At 34.0% G+C, this 26451-nt stretch overlaps 1 protein-coding gene and 1 long non-coding RNA gene across 4 annotated transcripts in view; one reads left to right on the top strand and one right to left on the bottom strand.

The window, feature by feature from the left end:
• LOC143663197 (uncharacterized) overlaps window positions 1-2880 on the bottom strand; it is a 129126-nt gene extending 126246 nt beyond the window's left edge. The window contains exon 1 of the long non-coding RNA XR_013165860.1: window positions 2734-2880. This is a non-coding gene — a long non-coding RNA (uncharacterized LOC143663197). The remainder of the gene's footprint in view (window positions 1-2733) is intronic.
• The window catches only part of GNPDA2 (glucosamine-6-phosphate deaminase 2), a 28489-nt gene continuing 4708 nt past the window's right edge, over window positions 2671-26451 (top strand). Inside the window, exons 1-7 of one of the 3 annotated variants that reach the window (XM_077136772.1) lie at window positions 2713-2817; window positions 5896-6054; window positions 9818-9919; window positions 11045-11227; window positions 16572-16756; window positions 18703-18877; window positions 23343-25276. In XM_077136772.1, the coding sequence (XP_076992887.1) occupies window positions 5931-6054; window positions 9818-9919; window positions 11045-11227; window positions 16572-16756; window positions 18703-18877; window positions 23343-23362 (789 nt within the window). In that variant the 5' untranslated portion in view covers window positions 2713-2817; window positions 5896-5930 and the 3' untranslated portion in view covers window positions 23363-25276. Of the gene's footprint in view, window positions 2818-2928; window positions 3172-5895; window positions 6055-9817; window positions 9920-11044; window positions 11228-16571; window positions 16757-18702; window positions 18878-23342; window positions 25277-26451 lie in introns of those variants that run through there. The other 2 variants (XM_077136773.1, XM_077136771.1) reach the window with 2 other exon arrangements.

Below are 26451 nucleotides of genomic sequence, written 5' to 3'. Positions count from 1 at the left end.
ATTTTGATTATGTGCTTTGTTTAAAGCCTTCCAATATAAAATGTTTCTTTAAATTGTTGAATGTTTCATCCATCACATATATGAAACATTCTCCTGTGAATAAATGTATATGGTGCTTACATAAACTGTAGCTTTAAACACATTTTCAAGGAGAAATTATTTGAATGATAAAGAATGGTAATTTCTCATAATTGTTATTTTAATTTCCATGCTTAAATATGCAATTATTTGGGGATAATTGTGCAGAGGAAAGAATAATGGCATTTGTGTTGAAAATTTTGTTATATCATGTATACTATTTTGAGAATTTTCACCAACTGACTTTCTTAGAGACATATACAGGGGGAGGAAAGTAGCCCCTGACCATAAAAGCTGGTTTCGTGATTCTTTAATATGAGGATTTCAGGGTGAAAACATTTCATGAAAACTTAAGTCCATACAAAAAAGCATAATAATTATTCTGAAAGAAAGATGTTTCTCTGTCTTTCTCCAACCTTCCTTTCCTGTCTGCTTATTTTTTGGTTAACAGAAATATTTAAACTAATGACAAAAAGTTCATGAATTCTTGTCTTTCAAGTTTTTAAATTATGTATTGGCTTTTGATTTCAATGTCCTTTCTGTCTGCTCTGGTTTTAATTAAGTTATAATACTATAATGCATAACAATCTTTTCTAAGGAACAACTTCCTGGAGTGTGATGTCCTGGTACCAGCAGTTATCCACATGCAAAAAATTTTGTGGACGTGAATTTCTTACACGTTCACTCTGTAAGGTTGGTTGTGCTAAAAATCAATTTAACTTTTTGTATCAGATTATTTCACTAACTGCTCAGACAAAATGATCACATCTTTGTACAACAGAAAAGTATTTGCATTTTATTTTTCTATTAACATTTCTAATCTGGTGTAAATGTTCTTTAATAAAGAATTACTTTCAGAAAAGTAAATTAAAAAATAAAAAACTCTTCTACTAAACCTTCAACCAAAATGGTGGTTCAGGAGGTCTGTTAAGCTTTTAAGCTTAACATTTCTTGGGGCTTTATTTGGAGGACAAGACATGGGTCTTTCCCATGTTCAGGTCATCCCTAAACATGAAGGAAATGTCTCCATATGTCTTATGACTAAGACTGCTTTGCCTTATGAGGATTTACTGAGTGATGGTGGAGGGGAGAGGGGAGAGCCTGATCTACATCTTTATCAACACAAGACTCTTAGTTCATTGAATATTGTATATCTGTTCTCCTCATATTGGTATCTAGAGCATAATATAGGCTCCGAGTAAATGTTTGTTGAATGAGCAAATGAATGACTCAGCTTACATGTCTCTAACCTTGCGAAGGCAATTTTTTTTCTGTCTAGTATTAAAGAGTTTGGTTTTGACTGCAGTATCTCTTTCCTTTAATCTTGGCACAGTGAGAGTGTCAGACGGATTTTAAGAGGTGGTAAACACCAACTTAAAAGTGAAGACAGAACATGATGTTGTGCAATCAAGACAGAATTAACCATGATTAGCACTTACAGCAAGGCCAGAACTTGTTTTTCTAGTGTCAGAAACACATAACAAAGTAGTAACACTATTGAGAAGGGATAGATTTCACAAATGTCCCTCTATGCTTCAATAATATTTTCCGGAAAGCTCTTTTTATTACTTGCAGGTCTTTTTGGCCACAGAAGGTGCACAATAAACGTTTACTAGATAAATGGTAGTATTGGGAAGGTATTAAAAACTGCTTTTATAAACTAACTCAAGGCTATAGTGCTAAGACACCCCGCCCTCTGACATATACTATGAAAAACTTTACTGTTTGAAGTCCTATCAGTGATAAGGGAACATCCCTTCTGTCTACAGTTCCCAAGCACGGGAGGTCATTTAACCCAGAGAAGCAACCTGGATATACAACCCAGGTGCAGAACTTCAGATACGGGGTTGGGGAATAAAACATTTCATATTTATCCTTATTTTATCCTTTCTAAGGAAACAGGACCTGGAGCCTTTCTACACATGTTGGCAATCATACTGTATTGTTTCTAACAGAATCTTACTATTCCTAATGGGATATAGCCTAAGCTTCATAACTCTTCTCCTTTTGAGTGATTACTACTTTCTTAACAATTACCTCCTCAGCCTGGCTTTCTTCTCCTACCTCCTAAAACAAAGAGCTCTGATACCCAGTTCAGAACCGATTGTCCCTCCTTCTACTCCTTTCTTGGAATTTTTAAGCATAGCCTATACTTCATAAAAAGCCCCTCCAGGTACTCTCTTATTGAAACGTTCAAAAGTTCCCCACGGTACACGGTTTGCCTTTCTGCACACATTAATAATCTACCTATGTTTGATGAGCTTTGTGGATGCAAAGCGCCTTGGGCCATTGCTGCACGCAAAGCTTACTTTCAATACCTTGGTATAGAGATAGATGAGATCGCATTGCCATTATACGCAACAATTTAATTATTTGTCTGTGATCCCTGCAATCGTACATGCTAAATTTCATAAATTAAAAAAAAAAAAAATCTACTGCAATTCAACCTCTGAGAGATGAACAGTAGTAGTAAGGAAGTAAGTTCCAGAAACTGGAGACTCCGGGTTTCCGAAGACGCGGAACTAAGCCAACGCCTCACGTTTCATCCCCAACTACTGAGAGGCAGCGCGCACGCGCAGCGCCGCGGGCCTCGCTACGGCCCCTTCCTGCGCCTGGGTTTCCATCCGGGTCTCTGGGCTTCGCGCTCCCCCGCACCTGCCCGGGTCGCTCCAGGTTTGCCGGGTGTTGGTAGTGACCGCTGCTCCAGCGTCGGAAGTGCGGGTGGGACTGTCCCCGCGGGTGAGTCTAAGCGGAGGCCAGGAGATGGAGAGGAGGGACGGAGACCCTCTTAGCAGTTGTCCCTTAGGGCGAGCTTTGTGAGGAAACAGGGACGGAGTTTCGCGACTGAATAGGGTCCCGGCCGCCTCGAGGCGGGGGCGGGAGGTGTCAACGGCGTTTCCCGTCTCCCCCAACCTAGCTGGTCGACCTCTCCGGAATCGCGCCCGCAAGGAAAGGAGGCTTCCCTCTCTCCTCCTCGCTAGCGGCTTTCTCCTGACACCTCTCCCCACACTTGTTAAAAATTCCCAACAGTCATCTTCATTTGCATTTGTTACAGTTTTCGGAGTGATTGGGCCCAGTCGTCAGGCTGGCGAGGTGGGTCTGGGACAGCAGTTTTCTCTGCTGCTTCTCAACCCTCATCGCTTGAGGGCGGATCATCCCTGCCCTGCGCGCCCCTTCTTGGTCGGGGTTTCAAAGATCGTTTTAGGGTGGGTGCGAGGTGTAGGCAAAAAAGCTCAGAAGGGGGATTCTGGAGGTCTAGATTCTAGTGGTCCTGCCACTAACTAGCTGTGTAACCTAAGTAGTGTAGAAGTTCTGTCCAGCTCTGAAGTTCGGAGACTTATGTTTAGCAGCCTTTTCCCCAAGTGATGCTCACCCAGAATGAATCAGCACCAGAAGGAAGATGTGGAAAGGTGGTAGTGCTCTGTCATTTTTTAAATACTCTCTGGTCATGATGCCAGACAAATTCACTATGACAAAGCAGTTTGGATCTCTGAGGATTGATAAAAATTGGAAGAGGCAGAAAAGGCAGAATTTGTCTGAATAAATGTGGTGAAAATATTGTCTTTTTCTCTGGGTGAGGTGATTCGTTTGGGACTTATGGATTTGAACTCTGGGCCCTGTTAAGAGTTTGCAAAAACAAAAGCAAAAACTTATTTGTACTTTGGTCTGCGAGTTGCTTTAATCTCCTTGCAATGAAGTCACCATATATGGATTTTTTTTCCCCCAAATAACCTGATTGTAAGAATCACCTGTGGTACTTTTTAAAGCACAGTTTCCTTGAACCCCATTTCCAACTGTTGAAACACTATGTCTGAGGAGAGGGGCCTGGGAATCTGTTTTTAACAAGCAACCTGAGGTGGTTCTTAGTGATAGACATTTGTGGAAACTTACATTGGCTCATGGGTCTTTGAGTCAGATTTAGTTTTAAATCCATCTCCCTACAACACGTTATAACTTGTGCAGTGATAGTTTCAGAGTTTTCTCGTCTGAAAAATGCTCGTTTCTACCTCAGAGACTATTAAATGATTCTAGGCAGGGTTCTTAATCGTTTTTGTGACTCTAGAATTTAGCATAGCATTTTGCAGAGAGAAGATCCCTTAAGTGTGTTGAATTGAGTTAAATGAAGCATGAAAAATGCCTAGGACACAGAAACTCTTGGAAAGCTCTGATAGCTTTCCTCCTTCTGTTGAGTTTTTTTTTTTTTTAATTAGTTATCAGTTTGCTGAATATTTTTATTGTAAGTAAATAGCTCTTTTGATGGTTGTAACAACCAGGAAATGTTTCTGGTACTTTGGTGTAACTTCAAAATTGTTTTGGATTGAATTTATGATTTGTTATACAAATTATTATCTGTAAATGCTATCTTTTTTATGTGTCAGAATTCTAGATCATGGTACTCAAAATTCTTTGGCTAATGCTAGAATTCTAAATTATTATAAGTACATCATTTAGGTTCCATATATGTTGTTTTACAACAGGACTGCATTTGTAGTAAGACCTACTATTTCCATTATTTTATAAATGATTTAACTGATTACTCTGTAAAGTGTATGGGTAAAGAACTCAGGAATGCTGAAGCCATGTTGTAAAAGAATTGGTGTTGGTGACTTAAGGGCTAAGAATTAAAAGTCTGAGAATTGGCTATAAAGCATGACATAAATGTTACAAATCTTGAAAATATAAAATCGTAACTTAATAGAAATCATGTGATGCAATGAAGTGTAAGAATGCTAATTTCCACATCTTTCAGAGTAGTAGATCAAATCTTCACTGTCTAAAATGGAATCAGATAGTTAAAAAATGACTCAAATCTCTTAATATTTGTATAATAACTTTTCTTAACCTTAGATGTATCATTTAGGAACGAATTCTTTTTTTTTGTTTTCCAGAGTCAGCAGTTTCTTTTTAGTTAACTGTTTTCTTCTGTTTTGTTCAAGTAAAATTTAATGTTATCCTTTTTGTTAAAGATAGCATGTCTAGTATGATCCCATTGTTATAAAATTATTTCTCTATATGCTATTTATATGTATGTATAGAGATTTCTGGAATGAATATAAATAATAATAATGAGAATTATTTCCGAGTGATGAAATTGAGCTGATTTTTTCCTTCTTTGTATCTTTCTATATTGATTGAAGTTTTGCAATGAGCATGTATCATTTTTACAAAAACATTGTTTACCAAAAGGAAAATTTGGTTGTGACCTTATTTATTAGGAAAGTTCTGGGTTTTAGTAAGTAACCCAAATGTTGTTGAGTAATCATTACTGTCATAAACTTGCAATCAGGAAATGAATATTGCTTTATTTATCCTTAGGCTTGTTTTATGTTGGTTTTAATAAGAGGGTATATTATCCATGTAGAGACAGTGTATTGTAGTGTCTTTATAGTCAGTTTTCCTTGATTTAAATTTTGTCTCTGCCACTTACTATCCATATCACCTCTCTCAAGCTGTATAGTCTGTTTCCTCATCAAAAACTGGACATTATATTTACTTCACAAGATTGTTGTAAGGGTTAAATGGCCTAGCCCACAGCTCAAAAAAACCCAAAACAAGGCAGTAATACTATTTTAAAAGCACAGGTATGGCGGGCCATGGTGGCTCAGCAGGCAGAGTTCTCGCCTGCCATGTTGGAGACCTGGGTTCGATTTCCCCGTGCCTGCCCATGCAAAAAAAAAAAAAAAAAGTATGGCTGAATATACATATATATTACATATATAGAAAATATATATATGTCCTTTTTAAAGTCATCAGTATGTTATACTTTTGTTTGAGTTTGTAAATTACTTAAAGTGCTCCATAATGGAATTTTTTCAGGTTTGAACTTCGTGTCCTGGAAGCTGTACATCATAATGAGGCTTGTAATTCTTGATAACTATGACTTGGCTAGTGAATGGGCAGCCAAATACATCTGCAATCGCATCGTTCAGTTCAGACCTGGTCAGGACAGATATTTTACTCTGGGTTTACCAACAGGTAATAAATCACTTTTTCTGTAACATCAAATTGTAGGAGTATAGGTTTTTCTCTTAATGAAATATTTTCCTGTTTATTTTTACATACCACTGATTAACCATATTAGCATATGATATTTAAAAAATCAGAAATAGGTATTCAGTGTCTAATTTAGTTATGATTTTCATGTGTTAAAATTCTGTTTCACCTGCCACATCAGAAATGCAATAGGAAATATCCTAATTTTAAGTGATGATAGTACCTTTCTTAGTGGCCATTTGTTTGTTTTTTTAGGGGCATTGTTTTTTCTAGCCATGTAATTTCCTAGTAGATTAACCTTCTCATTAATCATCAAGAGGCACCTACAATATGTTTTATTGCCTCCTTATTTCACCTCATTTACCTCATATTCTCATACCTTCTAGAATTCGAAGGTATGAGAATACCTTCAATTCGAAAATTTGAAGGCTGGTATGTCTTCATAGAATAAACATAAACATTAGTTATGCATTTACTGGATTTAATTGTAAAAAAAATAGTGTGTAATGTCATTGATCTTATGCTTTATTTGATATTGTTAGTAACTGCAAGGCATTTATTTTACATCTCTGGACCTTGGTTTCCTTACCTATAAGAAAGATAGGAATAGTAATAGCTTACAATGCTGCTGTGAGGCTTAAATATGACAGTATCTGTATAAGTCTTTTGTATTCTATAAATACCATATAAATTTAAGGTTCCCATGAAAGTGTTTTATTTGAATATTTTATCCTCTTTCTCCTCCCATACATGTCAATATGTCAACACATGAAAGCTACAAATCATAATTTCTTTCATCATGGGTCATTTCCGTGAATGGTGCACTTTAGCTCACTACAGTGTTATTTGGGTTTTTGTTTTTTTTGACCCAGGGCAATAGATCATGATGACAGGGGCAAAGGGAAATTTAAAAAAAATTTTACACATCTCTACTGTACCCGCTGAACGCTCCCATTCTGCTGTGTGAACCCTAAGTGATTAAAAATGATTTCTGTATCTGTTTGCATGCTGTAAACCTGGCTTGTACTTAAGATAGCTGCTCTAATCACTCTGTCTTAATTATAATGTGGAAATCCAAATTACAGATGTCAGCAGTGATAAACATATTTTTATGTATTTAGAGCTAGAGCTTATGCTATCCTTTGGCTAGTATAACTGCCTAGTAATAGACCTGTTAAAGAAATATCTCTGGAAGACCTTTGTTAACATTTTCTTCTACTCTTCTTCATTGACCATACATTGTTAAATAACCCCCCCCCCCGCACACACATGTGAATCCTGAGCATACGTCTGTAATCACAAATAACAGTCTGTGTTGTAATTACTGCCACCACCACCACCCCACCCCACCCCATCACCAAACACAATTTCTTGTTGAAGATAAATTGATTGAATTTTTCTTAAGAAGCCTGACAGTTAAAGGCCTCCGTTCTGTGGGTCTAGCCTGCCTTTCTTCCCCCCTTCCCCCACACTGATTCACACCAAGCAAATGGGCTGCTTACAGTTCGCAGAATAGGCCTGAATTTGTTGAATTCTTTATATTGACTCCTGTTGATCACATGTTTTTATAGTAGAAACTATGTGAGCTCTGGAATCAGGCAGATCTAGATTAGAATCCTTGATTTCACTGCCCATGGGCAGTGAGCCAGTTCTTCGATCTTCAAAATGCAATAATGCCATTTCCCCAATGTTTATAAAGTTTACATGAACTCATATAAAAACACCCTGACTCCATGGTAGAATGCTTGCCTTCCACGTGGGAGACCCAGGTTCGATTTCTGGACCATGCACCTAAAAAAAAAAAAAAACAAAAAAACCCACACACTAACATGGCACCTGGCACGTGATAAACATGCAGATGTCGTGTTTGAACCTCAGGCATCTTTTTCCTATTCTCAATTACATCTTGCCCCATCTTTGTTCAAATTTCACCCCTTCTTCAAGACCCTATTATAATGCCATTTTCTTTTATCCTTCCTTCAAAAAGCAAGTATAGTTTTTCTACTTTGACATACCATAGTACTCCAGACTTCTTTTGGGTTATTTATAATGTTTTTCCTTGTGTCATGGTTATTTTGTACTTGCCTTATCCCTGTATTGGGAATTCTTTTAGGACAGAAACAGTCTTAATAATCTTTGTTTCATATGAATCATAGTAATTGCTTACTAAATATTGGTTTTATTAGTAAATGAGTATTGCAAAGCAGACATTAAAATGAAATTTCTTTAACCAGTTCACCAGTACCATATCGTTCATTTTTTTCCTTTACCTGATTAAAAAGTAAAAAATGAAAGCATTGTTTGTTACTACGATTGTGGCAGCTTCTCACTTTTTAAATTCATGCATCCTTATATTAAAGAGGGAATTCTGAAACTGGTAAAGACGTAAAATTGATTTATGTATCTAGAAAGGACAAGGGGAGAACTTAATTGTGTTATAACCAGGCTTCTTGTGAATGGGCTATTGTTCTTGGAGAAGCAATTGTACAATTTAACCACATAAGTTTTGAATTATTAATTACTTTAAGAATGTCTATTATTCTTCTATTCTCTGAACCTATCTATGTGGTAATTGCTATTTATAGACACTTTTATAACTCAGTTCAAATGAGCATCCCTCTTTTTGTTATTGAATTTCCTTTGTTTTTCTTGTTGTTTTGCCAGAGACAAGTTTTATCAGATTTCTGCATGCTATTTAAGTAGAAATTTGGGGGCAGGATGTTTTGTGTTCTTCTGTTTTGTTTTGAAATAATATATACAATAGGAATCAAAACCTGAAATGTATAGCACTAATAAAATAACCTACATATGCCAAGCAGGATTGGGAAGCTAGGTAGCTTGCTATTAAGTAAAATCAGTTCTCCTCCCAGTGTGGAGAAGAAATGAAAAATTATAGCAAGTTTGGACTACTTCAAAAGGGAAACTCATTTCTGAATGACTAAATTCATTTTTCTTTATTGTGTCATGTTACTTAGCACCAAGTCTCTTAAAAACTCAATTTCATAAATCATGTAAAGGAGTCATGTTATAAAACAATGAAACCAAGAATCCAAATGAAGTGTCCAAGCCAAGATCTTATTTCCTAGAAGTCCTTTCTGTCTTTAAACAAATCATACTTCTCTTTCTCACTTTACATTATACGTTTTAGCTGATACATGCTGAAGGTAACACAAAACGAGAAACAGTAGCTCTAATTAAAAAGCTGTAAAGGCTAAAGTTTTTCATTCCATCTTTGCCAGTTTCAGAATCTATTTTGAAAGTAGAGGGAGATTTAAATTTAGCTCTGGTTTCCCTTTTGCTTTCATGCAATAGTTAGCACTTGACCTATTTATGTATCCATTTATGTTAGAAATCCTTCTCTAAATAATAAATATTTTTCTCAAAAGATTGAAAGTTTTTCTTTTAATTCAGTTGCACTCTTTAGAAGTTTCAAATTTTGGAATTTGCAATAATAAATTGTATCTCGGGAATAATTTTCCAAACTAATTTCTCTTGACAGATTCCAAGTGACATGGAAAATTCTAGTTTACTAAAATTTCAAGGTACCTTGTAATGAGACAAATTTATTCAGCATATATTTGTTAATTATGTATTTAAAGTTAATAACTGCCTAATCATAAATACAGATATTAATGTATATGGTATATAAATATAGAGCATAGTCAGATGAGAATAAAGTTAATATAAACATTTTAAAAACAGATTTTCAAATTATGTTAGAAAATGGAATCTTTATCTGTTTTAGGGAGTACACCTTTAGGATGCTATAAAAAACTAATCGAGTATCACAAGAATGGTGACCTTTCTTTTAAATATGTGAAGACCTTTAACATGGATGAATATGTAGGTAAGCTATATTATTTGCATGTGGTAAATATGTTATTTGAATATAGTTTGTATTTCAAATAAAATATGAGTATATATTTAGAATATTGATATATTGTTTCAGTTTATTATATTTTGAATTATTAATATGAATCTGTATCTAGAATATAATGTAGTGTTTGTGATGAGGTTAGAAGTAGATGTAAAAATCTGTTTTGTGATGACAGCAATTGTGTAGTGAAAGGAATTAGGAATCATAAGATCTGCATTCATCTTTTGTTCTGTTTCTTATAAATAATGTAACCTTGAGCCAATTCATTCACATTTCTCAATTTCTCTCTCTTTTTTTTTTTTTTCTCTTAAGGCAGTGTTAAAACCAATGTCCTGGGGATGATTTAAGTAGTGTGTATGTAAAAGTCATTGGTAAAATAAAGACTTTAAAATGTAACATTATTATTTTTATTTATAGCCATGTAGCTTTTATCATTATTGAGTGTTAACTTGCTTCACTGGGAGAATCTGTAATGCTTAGAAACTCTCTGTTAAAATTTAAATGTAAGAATGCATTTTCAGTTTGTATGCTGGGAGGGTTATTGGCAAGTAAAAATAAACTAATGCACATCAAGTGACAAATGCTTATAGCAATGTTAGCATAATAGCCAAAGAACTGTTTGTGATTTAGTACTATTTACATGCATATAGAAGAGTAGAGGAAGAGTATGGGCCCACATTTCAGTTGAACGGTTACCCAGTTTATGTTGGTCTTGACACATAAATCATTGTGTATTAGTTTTTGAGAAACAGACTGTAGTGGCTTAAGTACACTTGCACTTAGACACCCCAGCTTTGAATTCCAGCCCCTCTCTGTGACTTTTGGAAAGTTACTTAACTGCTCTGTGCTTCAATTATTCATTAATAAAATGAGAATTATAATAGTATCTCCATAACTGTTGTACAAGTAAACCACATGTAAAGTGATTAGAATAGTCAGATGTATAAGAAATATATAGTCCCCATAAAATTTCTTTTGAACTGAATAAGTATAGAAGGTTATATATTTTAAAGCATTTGTGGTGTAAACAGAAAAAGAAACTTTAGATTTATTACTAGAAGTAGTTACATCTTTATTTATTAATTTCATGTTTAGGACTTCCCAGAAATCATCCTGAAAGCTACCATTCTTATATGTGGAATAACTTTTTTAAGCATGTTGATATAGATCCTAATAATGCCCATATCCTTGATGGGAATGCTGCAGATTTACAAGCGGAGTGTGATGCATTTGAAAAGAAAATAAAAGAAGCTGGAGGAATAGATCTTTTTGTTGGAGGTATGTAAAATATTTTATTACTACTATTTGTTAATGTTTGAATTAGGTGTTTTAATTTAAAAAAAAAAAATTTCCCATTGTATAATTGTAAAGAATACTTATGTCCATCTATAATAACCAACTACTGATTTCCATCTTATTTTATTTGCATCAAAAATAATCTTCAGATTGTAACAGTTGGAATTGTTTAAATTATGTCTTAAGAGGAAGGCCCCAATCTTTCCTAAATTGATTAATTAACTCTTTTGGATTGATAATTTATCACCTCTTTCAAAAAGAGTAATTTTTCCTTTCCTCAAGGAAGTCTTAACCTTTTAATATTTCTTTAAAACTCCTACCCAGGCTTCTTACCAAATTACAGGGTGAAGAGATGGACTTTAGCATTTCTGTTCTGATGACTTAAATAGTGTCATCTAACTGAGAAATAAATTAAGAACAATATAAGACTTACTATTTATCATTGGCCTTTGGTTAGCATGAATTCCAAAATCAATGTGTGTTTATCCAAATTTCACTCATAAATTTTACATATATATGTATATAATGATTGATCATGTATATTTTAGATTAATTCGGTATGTAACCTATCATTGAAAATGGGAGGAAGAGTTTCTTCCTTTATAATGACAACATAGTTTTTTATCATTAGTATGTAGCAGCTGAAACAGCAGCTAGTTACCATCAGAATAGCAGAACATCAGCTAAGCGAAAACCAGAATTGTTTTTGGTTGATTCTAAACTAAAAATACTATAACTCTGAGTTATCTCGATATCTTTTATGTTAATTTATTAGAAGACTGTTCAACATTATATGAATTAGATCTTCAATATGGCTGTATTGAGGTTAATTTATGATTAAGGTAGCCAAGTAGAAATAGGTGTTTGGGGGGAAAAATAGGGTTTTACAGTCAGACATAATTTTTCATCATGTTTTGATGACTTAATTATCTGTATGACCTTGATAAAGTTATTGAAGTTCAGCATAATTAACTCATCTGTAAAACAGGGTTAATATTTACCATTCCAGAGTTGTGAGAATTAACTAAGCTATAACATATATAAAATGCCTTGTACAATGCTTGGTATGTATTTTCCACTCCGTAAGTGTTAACCTCAGCCTCCTCTTTCTCTCAGAACTATATATGCTGAAATAATTTTCCTTTGCTTATGGAATTTCCTTCTGGGGTTTTGACTGAATTACCTCTCAGGGCATTCCAGTGAGATTGAAATCTTTTTGAGGAAGTTTTTATTCCTGCCTGGTAGAACCAATACCATTTATTTTCCTGTGTCATTGGAATAGATCACAAAGTTAGACTCTTTTCCTTTCAAGATAAAAAATTATCTAATGTTTTAAATGAAGCTTGGTAATAATTCTTCAATATTCCTAGAGACCATTTGCATACCAGTATTGCCCAGATAGCTCAGCTTTTTCCTACTTGAGATACCTTATTATTGGACTTGTAATCATAAAAGAATCTTGTTTGATTCTTTCGTTTGTTATCATTGGATATTCAAGATGAGGCTTGGTATCTGGGTCTTACCACTTACCTTCTTTTGTTCTAGGGTTGGTTAATAAAAACTGTAAGAACCGAGCCAAAAATGGGATCAAAATATCTGCTCTATTAAAGGTAAAGTTGGATTAGAAAATGAGGGTTGGGCTTAAGGCCAGAATGAGGTTTCCTACTCCATCCCTCTAAACCGGAAACAGTAGAGTGAAAAGAAAGAGCTTAAAAATGTTAATCCACTGTTGCTCACTCCTGGGAAATGGAGCAAGAGTTCTCTTCCATCTGTAGAAAAGAATGAGGAAATAATGTACTCTCAAAATCCTCTTTCCTGGGAGGGCCACGATGGCTCAGCAGGCAAGAATACTTGCCTGCCATGCCAGAGGACCCGGGTTCGATTCCCAGTGCTTGCCCATGTAAAAAAAAAAAGAATCCTCTTTCCTCATCTGATGCCAGAAGTAATGGGGGCATGGTAAGGAGTATCATTTAATCCATCACCCACCACCAGCAATAAAATATAAAACATAGAATTTATGGGTAGGATCTAAAGACATTACTAACTTTAAAATTATCTGTATATAGTTTCTTCTTTTTTGCATGGGCAAGCACTGGGAATCAAACCCGGGTCTCTGACATGGCAGACGAGAATTCTGCCACTGAGCAACCATTGCACTGCCCTATATTTGATTTTTAAAAACTAGAACTATCAGTAAACAGTCTGAAAAACTTTAACATTCTGATTTTGGTTACATGATTGCACTTTTTGGTTTGCAAATAGCAGAAACTGACTAACAAAGAAACAAGAGTGAATATTATTGTGATGAATCTGCAGTAACTCACAGAATTGAAGGTGTGTAGTTGAAACAACTAAATTTTTGGAAGGACAAGAACCGAGAAACCTCAGAACTCAGAAGTAGGAGTGCTACCTTCTTCGTGTAGTGCTATCATCAAATGCCTCTATTGTAGTTACCTTCTTTCTTTCTATATATATCTGGTCAAGTTTCAGATTCTCCTCAGAGAGATTCTAAGTGGTTCAGCTTTGGACAAGCACTTATCCCTAGATCAGTCACTCTGTCCAAGAGAGATATAGAATATTATGATTGTTCTAGTCCCTGTGGTGAGGGAATCAGAGAGAAGAAGATGGAAAGTGAGAGAAACTATATAAACAGACCAAAGAATAGAAACCATCCATTCATTCATTTAACCATTTATTTATCAGGGACCTCCTTATATATCATGTCCTAGTCTATATGATAGAATACAGCACTGAAGAAGACGGAGTTTTTACTCCTATGAGTTTACATACTACCCCCTCAGACCTCTGGGAACACAGGAGGGATGTATAAGCTAGACTTCGAAGTTTTAGACATGGTTCATGAGAACACTTATATCTTAGTTTAGACTTAAAGGCTGCATAAGAATTAGCCATGGTTTTTAGATTTTATGATTATTTCTCAGAAATTTTTGTAAAGCTTTGTAAACATTGTGAACATTAAAAAATAATTTTATGTTAGGCACCTCAATTTTTGATAGTTTCTCATGACAAATAAGGAAATATGTTGACTTTTTCCATCATGAACCTTAACTCATAATTTCACTTGAACTGTATACTTCTGTATGACCCAAATCACCAGTGAAACCACTAGTGGTGATCTTAGCACAGTTTCTGAAACTTTTACTTTCCTAGTTCCATGCTTTCTTCGTTATACATATATTGAGAAATACAAATATAAGTATTTTGATTATGTGTATTTAAGAGGAGAGACAGAACATTTACAAATCTAGAGAGAAATGCACACCTGTAATTTAAAACTTTGGAGGGTGTGTGCAAGGGTAGTTCATTGGTAGAATTCTTGCCTGCCATGCAGGAGACTTAGGTTCAATTCCTGGCCCATATATTGCCAAAACAAAGAAGCAAGCAAAGAAAGAAAGAAAAAACAAGCAAAAATTCAACAAGTGGTGCTGTAATAATGGGATACTCCCATGGAAAGGAATGAAATGTGACCCCCACCATAAAGCATAAAAAAAAAAAACCTTGTATTTATAGGCAAATATGTGCTTAATAGTAGAAACAGAACATCCATGTATATTAGCCACACATAGGTCTAGCTTTATGTCGCCACAGTAAAAATCCCCAGATTGTTTTGCTTTGGTAGTCTGTATCTGCTTCATAGGTTTTTCTGTTTTTTCTTTCAAAACCGGTTTACTGTTTGTCATATTTTATTTTGTTGTGGCCTGGGGAAAATTTTTAGAATTACATGTTGAGAGTCAATAAGAAAATTCAAATATTTTATCATTAAGGAAAATATGCAGAATATAAATGTAATAGACATTTTAAAGACTGAGAGAACTTGGAAGTTTGTTATTTTTATTGATTTTGCCAGAAATCTGACTGGTGAGTAGGGTACATGGATATAAGACTTGATTTTATGTCATAGGAAAATTCTTGACTTTATGAAAAGCTGTACCTCCATTTCCTTTAAATAGGGAATGCCATGATCCTAACTGTATTTTAGAGGCAATTCTAAAATATTAAAGCAAACTATAAAGTATTGTTTTTCAAACTGCAAGTTGTCACCCATTATTAGGTAAAGAAATTAATATCCATCCGTTTCCTTTTTGTTTTGTTAATGAAATGGAATGTAATAGAAAATAACTTGCCTTGCTTCTAATAAGGGTAAATATCATTTCATGCAACCCTTCTTTTAATTGAGTCTGTATGTGTGTATATGCACTAGATTTCAGTGTTAAATGAATTTCTTACAAGAGATTACAGTCAGAAGTTTGAGAAAAACTGCCGTAGATATTATTATCTTGTCCAATCTACATATTTTTATGAATGTAGAAACTATAGTACAGAAGTCTACTATTTAATTATCCCATCTGCATTAGAGTCAAACAGATTAAAATGTATCAAGACCACTGAGTTAAGAATCAGAAGACTTAAATGTGAGTCCTGTATCAGTTTCCTAAGCTGTCATAACAAAGTAACACGAACTAGATTGCTTAAAACAATAGAAATTTATTGTTTCACAGCTGAGGAAGTTGGAAGTTCTAAATTGTTTAGCAGGGCCATGTTCCCTTTGAAACCTGTAGGAGAGAATCCTTCTTTACCTCTTCTAGCTTCTGTTGTGGTCACTAGCAATCCTTGTTGTTCCTTGGCTTGTCAATGTATCACTACAATGTCTGCCTCCTTCACATGGCTGCCTTCTGTCTGTCTCTTCTCCTGTTCTTATAAAGACACCAGTGATTGGATTAGGGCCTGCTGTAGTCCAATTTGGCCTCATTTTAACCAGTCACAACTTCATAGACTCTATTCCAAAATGTCACTTTCACAGGACTAGAAATCAGGACTTGAACATATCTTTTTGGGGAACACTATTTAATTCATAAATCCTTTCTTGGTATTTACTAACTCATGACCTGAAACAAGTCACTTCTTATCCTTGTGTCATCAGAGTTTCCTTTGATGAGGGGGATAGATATACCTAACCTTACCATCTCACAAGACTGTTACATAGATCTGTTGTTGAAATGATGTATATGAAAGTGTTTTTTAAACTGTCCAGTGTTATTCTAATATAAAGTGATACTTATTTTTACTGCTGCTGTTAGAATATGCTAGCTCAATTGCTAAGCATATAGAAAATATTGAAACACTTGTTGAATCAATTATAAAGAACAAATATTTTAATGTAATATTAGGAATCCAGCTATAAAATAAAATAAGGTAAGTGTGTTATTTCTTTGCTGTTAAAACTATGTTGAACTTTGAGAAACCTTATTTATGTCAGAAACCTTATTTTATATATGTATGTTTGTATGTGTATTTCTTTTTAAAGGAATTGGTCCAGATGGTCATATTGCTTTCAACGAGCCAGGATCCAGTTTAGTGTCAAGGACAAGATTAAAGACACTAGCAATGGACACCATTTTGGCAAATGCTAAATATTTTGATGGAGATTTATCGAAAGTACCAACTATGGCTCTAACAGTTGGTGTTGGGACAGTGATGGATGCTAGAGAAGTAAGAATTAAATGTGCTATAAAGTTTATATGTTTTGAATGGATTAAGTGATATTTTGTTTGGGTCCTATTCACAATATAATTTTTTTCTAGCTTTCAGTAAATAGCTTCTTTCAGTCTCATTGAATTCTTTAGGATTCAAGTAAATTAAGTCTTTTGCAGATATAAACTAAGATTCAGGCACTGCTGCCTTTGGGTATTGCTTTACTTACCTAGTCCTGCTTCACAGCTTGGACTGAGGTTCTGAAATCACACTGATGAGATGGTCTGTTTTAAAATAAAATAGTCTTTATCAAAGGACTGCTTGGAGGGGGTGCAAGAGTAGTTCAGTGGTAGAATTCTCACTTGCCATGCAGGAGACCCAGGTTCGATTCCCGGTCCATGCACTGCCTCCCACCGGAAAAAAAAAAAAATATGCTCAGCAGGACTCCTTGAACAAAGATACCATGCTACTTACACTGGTTTTGGATCCCTTGGAATAATTAAGTGTTTAAGTGCTTCTTGACTGTAGAAGGAGAGTCCAGTTGGTTGCCAGTAGAAAAGAGCTTTGGGTACTAGGCCCTGCCTTATTTTTAAATTTTAAACATTTGCCATTTGTCATTTTTTAAAACAGATTGTCATTTCCTTCCCTGAAAGAACAGTCAATGCATGAATTTAAGTGTTAAACTATATGGAAACCTGGGATTCCTTTCCTTTTTGTCAGCAGAATTGGACAGATTGAGAGGAGAGAGTGCGTGATGAATTAGTAACTGATCTTGACATAAATATGTCCAGATTATATTGATTTAAATATTGATTTTTTATTTTGGTCAATTTTTCTGACAAAATCACATGATGCTGGTCTTCATCTCACACTTTTCATACCCCACATGAGTATAAAGAAAATCATCATGGCAAAATTATGGTAGGATTTCATTAAATTGTTACATGAAACATATAGTTCTGAAACATATAGTTAAAGAATATGCAATAAAAAACTTTTTGTTATTAGAGATATTTTACTTACTACTATTTTTACTTAACAGTTGTGATGATAAAAAATCATAAATAAGGTTTATTACTTGTACACACAGGTTGGGTAGTAAAATAGGGTCAATATACTGGTAAATAAATAAAAATTTCATTTTGACACATATACATCTGTATTTGCACATATTCTTTGAATTATAGCATAGGTAGTTGGGAATGAAGAGCCTGGGCTTTCTGGAATATATAAGCATGTTCTTAGTCGTATATTCTTCCATGACAGCTCATATATTTGAGTAGATCCCTAATTCTTCTTTAAATACAGTTTTTATTCCAAGATGCTTCAGATAGCACATTTATTCAAACAATCTTCATGTTTTTTTTTTTTTCTAGGATTATTCTTTATATGTTTGCTTTAGAGTTTTTTACTTTTCTAAAACAATATCTGTTGTTTATTGGGGCTAAAGTAATCTGATGGATCATTCCATATGATGCAAATTTCTTATCTGTTGACTTCTAATACAACTTTTGCAAAATAGCCCTTTTGTATATTATTTTTCTTCATTCTCCTAGATCTCTTCTGCATGTCAGTATTTATAGTATTACTAAGAGTAAGCATTATGGCATATTCATATTACCCCATAACATGATAGTTTGCTTTGTTAAACCAGGGAAAGGCATATGCCTTATGCTTGCCTTTTAACTTAAAAAGTAGAAATAGCCTGAACTGTGAAGAAATGTGGACATATTTATTTTTATTTTACTCTTTGAAGATTACTGATGCTAAAGTTCTTAATTTAGAAAATAATAGACGGCAGACCATGGTGGCTTAGTGGCACTGTTTTCGCCTGCCATGCCAGAGACCTGGGTTCGATTCTCATTGCCTGCCCATGCAAAAAATAATAATAATAATAGAAAAGGGTGTCTTAGTCGTTCGGAACATATTTTTATTATTAACAAGTGATGTTCCTGGTTTTTCAGGTAATGATCCTCATAACAGGCGCACACAAAGCATTTGCCCTGTACAAAGCAATAGAAGAAGGAGTTAATCATATGTGGACTGTTTCAGCTTTTCAGCAGCATCCCCAAACTATTTTTGTATGTGATGAAGATGCTACATTAGAATTAAGAGTTAAAACTGTGAAATACTTTAAAGGTGAGCATTGAATTTCAAAAACAGACTGTGAGAATGTTCCATTGTAGATGGTAATTAAACTTAATATGACCGTGGAGTTACATCCAGTACTGTGATCTTTTGAAAACTGACATAGTACTGACACAGTAACCAGTTCTTTCAAGGAATAGAATCTTCTCCCCTCAGAAAATAGTACTCTCAGAGTAGTTTCCTATTTTTTTCACTCTTCAATCTAGTAAACATGATTTTTCCTGAAATCTATAATTTAGTAAAATGTATTGTTTTCATATTGAATATACAAGATTAAATAACTCAGAAGAAAATGTTCATATGTCCTTTCTGGTCTTCTTTTCATTGGTTACTTATTTCATCCCCATCCTCTAAGATATCTTCAGACCTAATCAGTGGATAAGATGGGTTTCCCATAATCTCATTTTAACCCTCACAATTTCAGACAAATCTATTCTCATATATTAAGGTTATAATGGTTAAATATTAAAACAGAATGGAATAAACTCTGCAAGTAAGTATGAGCCTGTCTCCTGTTCAAATTAAAGATAAAGTAAATTATGTAAGTTATTTTTAAAGCAGTATGGTTTGCTCAGGCATCTGCACTTAGACTGTCCTTTTGCCTCTTCCTTTAGGTTTCTTACTGTACCAGGTTGTGTATTGAAAACCACATATGAGGTTTTAAGAAATTTTCAAGGGAAATTTTGACTAAACTCTATTTAAAATATATTCTGTACTTGAGTCAAGTCCACTAATACATATGTCCACATGAATAAGCTATATAAATAGGCTCTCTTTATAAAGGACCTGTGTTTATAAAGATATATAAAAACATTTATGTACCCTATTAGCCATATATATAGGTCAGTGATTCACAAGGCATGTAGTAAGCAAACTACTGGTGTTACAAGAATGAATATGTATTTTTATTCTTTTTATTCTTAGTAACCAGGTGTTTATATTACTGTGTATTGGAAAATATATATACTGAAGAAGTTAAACCTATATTTCATGGATATCATTGCTTAAGTAAGACAAGGTTAAAAAAGCTACTACATTTGTTGCTTCTAAAACATTTTTTTCACCTTTTTCATATCTGAAATTGAGTTATATCTTAAAATTGATGTCTTGCCATAGCTTTATCTAGTAGCATTTTTTCATAGTAGTACATACAATAATGGTGTCTTAGGGTCTGTAGTATCTCATATTCATGAAATATAGTACATTAAACTTAAAAATTGTAAGTCAAAGAAAACCATTAACTCATAGCTCATGTAAAAATGTGAATATAGCAAAAAATTTTGAGGTAGAATATTGTCAATGTCTTAATTTCCCCCTCATTTTTTTAAAATACAGTCTTGCTAAATATAAAGTTCTTCTCTGGCAATTGTTATCTTTCAGAACTTTAAATATTCTATCTAACTGCCCTCTTTCCTCCATGGTTTCTAATGAGAAAATAGTTACATATTCAGATTGGTACTCCCTTCTACACAATGTGTTGCTCTTTTCTTGGAGATTTCAGAACTTTTCCTTGTCCTTAAAATTTGAGTTTGACTACTGTGTCTCTGGGCATGGTTCTTTTCAAGTTTATCTTGTTTAGAGTTCCTTGGGCTTCTCAAATATGCATATTCATATATATTGTCAAATTGTGGGAAGTATTCTGCCATTATTTATTTGAATATTCCTTCTACCCCTTTTGTGTCCTTCAAGGACTCCTATGATGCATATATTTGTACAGTCAGTGGTGTCCCATGAGTCTCTGAGGCTCTGCTCACTTATTTTTTGCTGTCTTTTGTTTCTGTTTCTCATTCTGATTAATTTCAGTGGCCTTCTCTTGAAGTTCATGAATTCTTTCTCCTGGGAGCTCTAGTTTGCTGTTGAACCCCTTAGGATTTTTCATTTCACTTATTGTGGTCTTTAGCTCTAATAGTTCTATTTAGTGCCTTTTTAAAATTTCTGTCTCTTTATTACGAGTCTCATACTGCTTCTCCATTGTTTTCTTCATATCCTTTAGTGCTTTCTTTGTGTTTTCCTGTTTCCTTGAGCATATTGAAGGTCATTTTTTTTGATAGTCTTTGCCCAGTTTGTCAAAAGTCTGGTATTCTTCATTGATGGTTTCTTAATTTTTATCTTGTTCCTTTGGATGGCAAGCATTTCCTGTTCCTTTGTCTTATAACATTTTGTTGCACACTGTACATTTTAATATTTTAAAGTTGTTGCACACTGGGACTTAGTCTCTGAGCTTTCTGTTGTTTGTACCTAGCCATTATATGATAGAACTTTCCTTGTGTGCCAGGAGCTTATAAAAGCTAGTGCAAAAATTGCTTTTTACCATCTTTCCAAATTGGCTCTGCATTAGGTGGTGGTGGTCTTCAGAATTTAGCCCTCCTGTCAAGAACATTCATCCTGAGGCACATTTGTAGTGCAGAATTTTCTCTTTCTGAGCCTGTGTCCTGTTCTCGACTTTCTCATAGTCTCGGGTATTCCCCCATTTATAGGAATTCAAATGCCACATCCACTCCCTGTAAAATAGATTTTTTCCCTCTCCTGGATGCCTTATTATATGACTTAGAGCAGGTAATTCTCTGCCATATGAAGCTCTGTGTTCTTCATGCCTCTTCACTGCTTTAGGCGTCAGCAAACTGCTTCTGCCTTTGGGCAGGTTCTGGGAGGGCAAGCCAGAGAAGAATTTTCAATTCAGTCTTTCAAGCAGCCACCTGATATATTTGCACAGAATTGTAGTCAATTATAGAACACAAAAGCCTCTTCTACACTGCCTGAGAAGGGGTATGGAAGAAACAATAAAGGCATCATGAGCTTCTCCTACCATTTTATAAGCTATGTGTTCTTGTTTTCATACTCACCTGGTTACTGTAACCCTTTAACTGTTTTCTAAAGTTCCAAGGAATATGTTTCTGCCTTCTTTTGCTAGTTATTCAAAGATTCGGGGGGGTTGGCACCTAGAGAATCTTACATTGCCATCTTAGTCTACTGGAAGCCAGCAGTAATATTTTTAACACAAAATTTTGATTATGACACATATGTAATTTTATTTTTTTGCTTACGTGTTGCAAGCATTTTCCCATTTTACTAAATCTTCTTTTAACACATTTTAATAGTTATGTAATCAAGTAAATTATAGTTTAAACATATCTCTATTGTTAAAACACATTATTTCTAGTCATTTGTAAGTTTTTATCAGTTAATTTATTGCATTCTTGCCAAGACTATGTTTTTCTATGTGGCCCTTCCAATTTCATGACAAATATTAGTTTCTCTGAAAAATAATACAAGGAATCCTCATTACCCATAAATTTTAACACCTCTTTTAGGAGATTAACATGGCCATTTTTCAGTACCAGTGTCCCCAGATTAAAAAAAGAAAAATTCCCCTCGAATAGACTGAATTTTGTTGGAGTTCGATTTTTATCAGAACATTTTTACATTTTAGTGAAGTAAATATTTGATATTTAATAATAGCCAATATTTATATGGTCACATGTTATTTAAAATGCATTATACTTACTGAGTCATTTAGCTAAGTCACTTAGCTAAATCTACTCTGCTCATACATGGGCAGAGTTGGTAATTGAAACTAGGCTTATCGGGGTCTAGGCCTTTGACCATTTTGTTATACTACTTCCTAGAAGAGGAATAAACTGAGTATAATATATCTAAATCAAAACCATATTTCCATGTATTTGAATATTTTTCCATACAATAATCATTGCTTCTCAAAAGGTGTAGAAATATGTTGAAGATAATTTAAAGCAAAGAAGCTAAGTAGATGTTTATGTGTATTTAATTCTCAGTCCTATCTATACAGATTCTAAGCTCTTCTGAAACATTTTAAAGTGTAGACTATTCTTATTGTCGTGTTATCTTTTTGAGACACTGTATTTTCCACTTTGGGATTGTATGTTTTTTTCTGAAGCGGTTTCATCTTTTCTCCTTCAATATGGAGAAAAATGGAATTGAGGTATCATTCTGGGCCATATCTAGGCTTTATTATACAGTATGGATATTTTAATATTGCAGAGTAATTGGCTATTCATAAATTTGTTTTAAATGTAATTGTATCTATTTCCCAAATGCTCTTGAGTTTTATTACATGACTTAAAAACGTACTTGAGGGTATGATCCTTCAGTTGCCATCTGTAATTCAGCTTTCATTCATATCACTACCCATTTTTCTTCCATCACTAAAAAGTACCAACAGGAATCTTAAAAGGATTCTAATTACTTAATTCAAGTAATAATTTAGGTTAAATAGATCCAAAACAAAAATCAGTAGTAACTGGAAGTTTATTTTAGTATTTACCATTTGGAAGATGTAAGTAAATCATAGGAAAAGAAGTTTAATATTTGGGAATTTATTTGTTTTGTTTTTGCTTTTTAAATAAAACTTCTGTGTAAATTACTGAGACAGCATCATCATGATTAATGCTTTTTTTTTTTTCTATTTCATCCTTTTTAGGCCCCACTCCAATACCTTGAAAGAGGTTGAATGAATTCAGATTGAGCCAAAACAATAAGTTATTTGTAAAGACAATGACATTTAGAATCTATATTTAACTTTTCTTCTGGCAACATGTCAGAAAGTGTGGTGCATTTTTATCAATATTCATTAAAAGAATGTACTTATTTCTTTTTATGACTTTAGTAGCAGTTAACAGTTTTCATCAAATTCTTGTGTATTAAGTCATCAATTTCTACTTTATCATAGCATATTCTTGGTTTATTATCTGCAGAGCAATTAATAGACTATTCAAAATAATTTGTAGTTTGGAACAAGTTTTATGTATAAAAGTTATATTCAATTTTTATGAAAAAAAAACTTTGTAAAGGGAGTTCATTTTTTAATGTTATCCAGAAGTTTTAAGTTGTGTGTTTGAAAGCTTTCTAATGTATTCTATGATCACAATTGTTAGTAAATGGGAGATGTATCAGGTAGAAAAATGATTCTTCTAACAGGTAATCCTCTAGATGATACTACATCTTCTATATAACATATGGCTGAAATTACTATTTTATTTGTCCTCTCTCCTGGGTATCTTTTTGTTTCGATTTTCCTGCCTTTTATATAGTGGCTGTTGAAAGTGGATTAAACTTTCTAAGTTAAATCCGGTTTTAAATGGGATTGGTTCTGTTTGGAGAAATCATCTGGGAAATTTTTTTGTTAGCAGATACTCCCTTTGCATTACAAAAATTGCGCCTTAATGTATATGCTTAGTAAATGTGTATTTTCCAGTTAGTATCATCAGCCAATAAGCCTGGGTTAAAGTGCCTTCACGTACAGTGTTTCATACTCTGTGGGTTAAAAGTTTAAGAAATATCTGTGTCTGAAAGTAGTTGATACATTCTTGGTAAAAATTTACCTAATTCACATCAAGTGATTTGAGAAGATAAAATGTAAAATGTTATGTTAAAATGAAAACTCCATGAAGGGACTTTAGTTTTGTTTGCTGCATTATTTCACATTTAGAAGTGTGCTTGGCACATTGATAAACTGTGATGGTTGGCAGGCAGATGGGTAAATACCTATCAAACCATTTTAAGTAAGTCAAACTTTGAAGTCTAAAGAATATTAAATGAAAAATTTATATTTGTAGATTAGTTGTAGAAAAATTTAATTGAACTAATGAGATTTAGAGCCCCAGAAGTAACATTTAGATTAAAATGAAAGGGTATAAGGAACAGCACAGCAGTTGTAAGGAGATCAGCATAGAGGCAGAAAAGGTTCCTGCTAATAGAAGACACTAACTGTTCTGGTAAAATGGAGCTTGATTTTTCCTTTAAAACAAAGGGGAATTTATAGATTAAGAGAAAAAAAGGTAAAACAGGACTAGTATATCAGGGGCTATTGACCTTTTTTGGATCATAGACCACTGAGAATCTGATGAAAAGAATTTGCCTTCAGAAAGGCATGTGCATAAACTTGCATATTAATTTGAGGTATCCAGAGGTTCCTTAAACCTTCTTTAACTCTAGTGTATCTTTGGATTCTGTGTTAAAAGTCGATGTTGTATTTTATTTCTACCAGGTAGAGAGCTTCCAAGTGTCATCTGTCTTGGAAATAAGAGATTGCTTAGTAGTGATTGCTTTACTTTTTCTGTTGCATTCTAAGTTTAACTTGCTGATTTAAAAAATGTTGTTTAACTTTTTAAGTGATAGTACTTAGGATTTTTTTACCCTTGAAAATTGCATATTAGAATGTAGGGCAGAAGACTTGCCAGTGTAGTTTAAAATTAGCCTCCATGAAAAAAATGAAGAATGCTTACTGACAGAATGCTTGTGGATTAATTCTTCTCTGGCTTCCCTTAGAACCTTTGCACTGAACATCCAAGAGCTGTCTGCTGTGAGGGTTTGAAATTAACTACAGCAGCCTCTATAGTACCAACATAGTCTGAGGTGGGGAGCTTTATTAGTCCTGTGAAAAATATTTTTGCATGTTAACATTTTTTGAGCAAAAAACAAATGCCAATAAGCCAATATGTATCAAATTCTAGAATCAGGGATGGCTCTCCACAAAGTCTAGTAAGTGAAATATTCATTGGTTTGTCTATTATCTGTGTATTTATTGGGGAAATATAGCTGTATAAGAAGTATCATTATGCAAACATTCAAGTATTGGAGATTACATTATCTAAGACATATATAAACCAAACACCAATGAAAGACTGAAAAGACTATTAATACAATTTTTAAGTTGCTTTTGTTTTGAATTGTAGAATCAGATTTTTGAGCTGAGATTCTTCTAGTTTATAAGTAAATGCCAAAGGCCAAGTAACTTAATGGCTGCTGTAATGTCTAAGGTGGCACTAAAACTCAAGTGCCTTTATGCTCATTTTATGCTTTGTATACAATAGTTTTTTTGTTTGTTTTTCCCCCAGGTCAGCTGTTTTGCTATTTTCAAACTTTTTTCCATTACAAACTGCAATCCTTTGACCCTCTTTTCCTGCATGGGAGGCTTATTTAACCTTGCTATTCCTCCAGTCCTACCAACAAGCTTCTAGTTATCTTAGTCCTCATACATCCCTTCCTTTAAGATCTGGCCAGTCATGTAATGCCTTTGATTGCTTTGTCGTTCAGCCACACAATGTTTCTTGCCTGTGTCTCTAGCCTCTCTTCTACTTCCTCCTTTCTGTCAGCATATGGACTGGATTTCAATCCCACCTTCATCTCCAGCTATCACCATCTCACTAAATCTTCAGACTTAATATTTACTGAATTCCCACTATGTGACATGTTCCTCTATAACCCAGGACATACAGCAATGAATAATAAAGTGTGGACCTTAATTTCTAATTGGAGACATGACAGAAAAAAAAAAATTTCAAATTCACCCTAAAAAAATTTAAATAGTAATTTATCTTAAATGACATTTGGGCTGAGACCTAATAGACAAAAAGGAGCTAATCATGCGTTATTCAGGGTGAAGTATATTCTAGGCAAAATGAAACGGCAAGTATAAACACCTTACACTGGAACCACACTTAGTCTTTCTAACAAAATTAAACCAGTGACAGAGGAGATGAGTGAGAAGACATGAGATCATAGTAGTAGAGAAAGACAGTAGAATGAAA

This window comes from Tamandua tetradactyla, chromosome 19 (genome assembly GCF_023851605.1).
Source record: "Tamandua tetradactyla isolate mTamTet1 chromosome 19, mTamTet1.pri, whole genome shotgun sequence".
NCBI lineage: Eukaryota > Metazoa > Chordata > Mammalia > Pilosa > Myrmecophagidae > Tamandua > Tamandua tetradactyla.
Note: the sequence above shows the minus strand (reverse complement) of the source record. Positions and strands in the feature narration are given on the sequence as shown.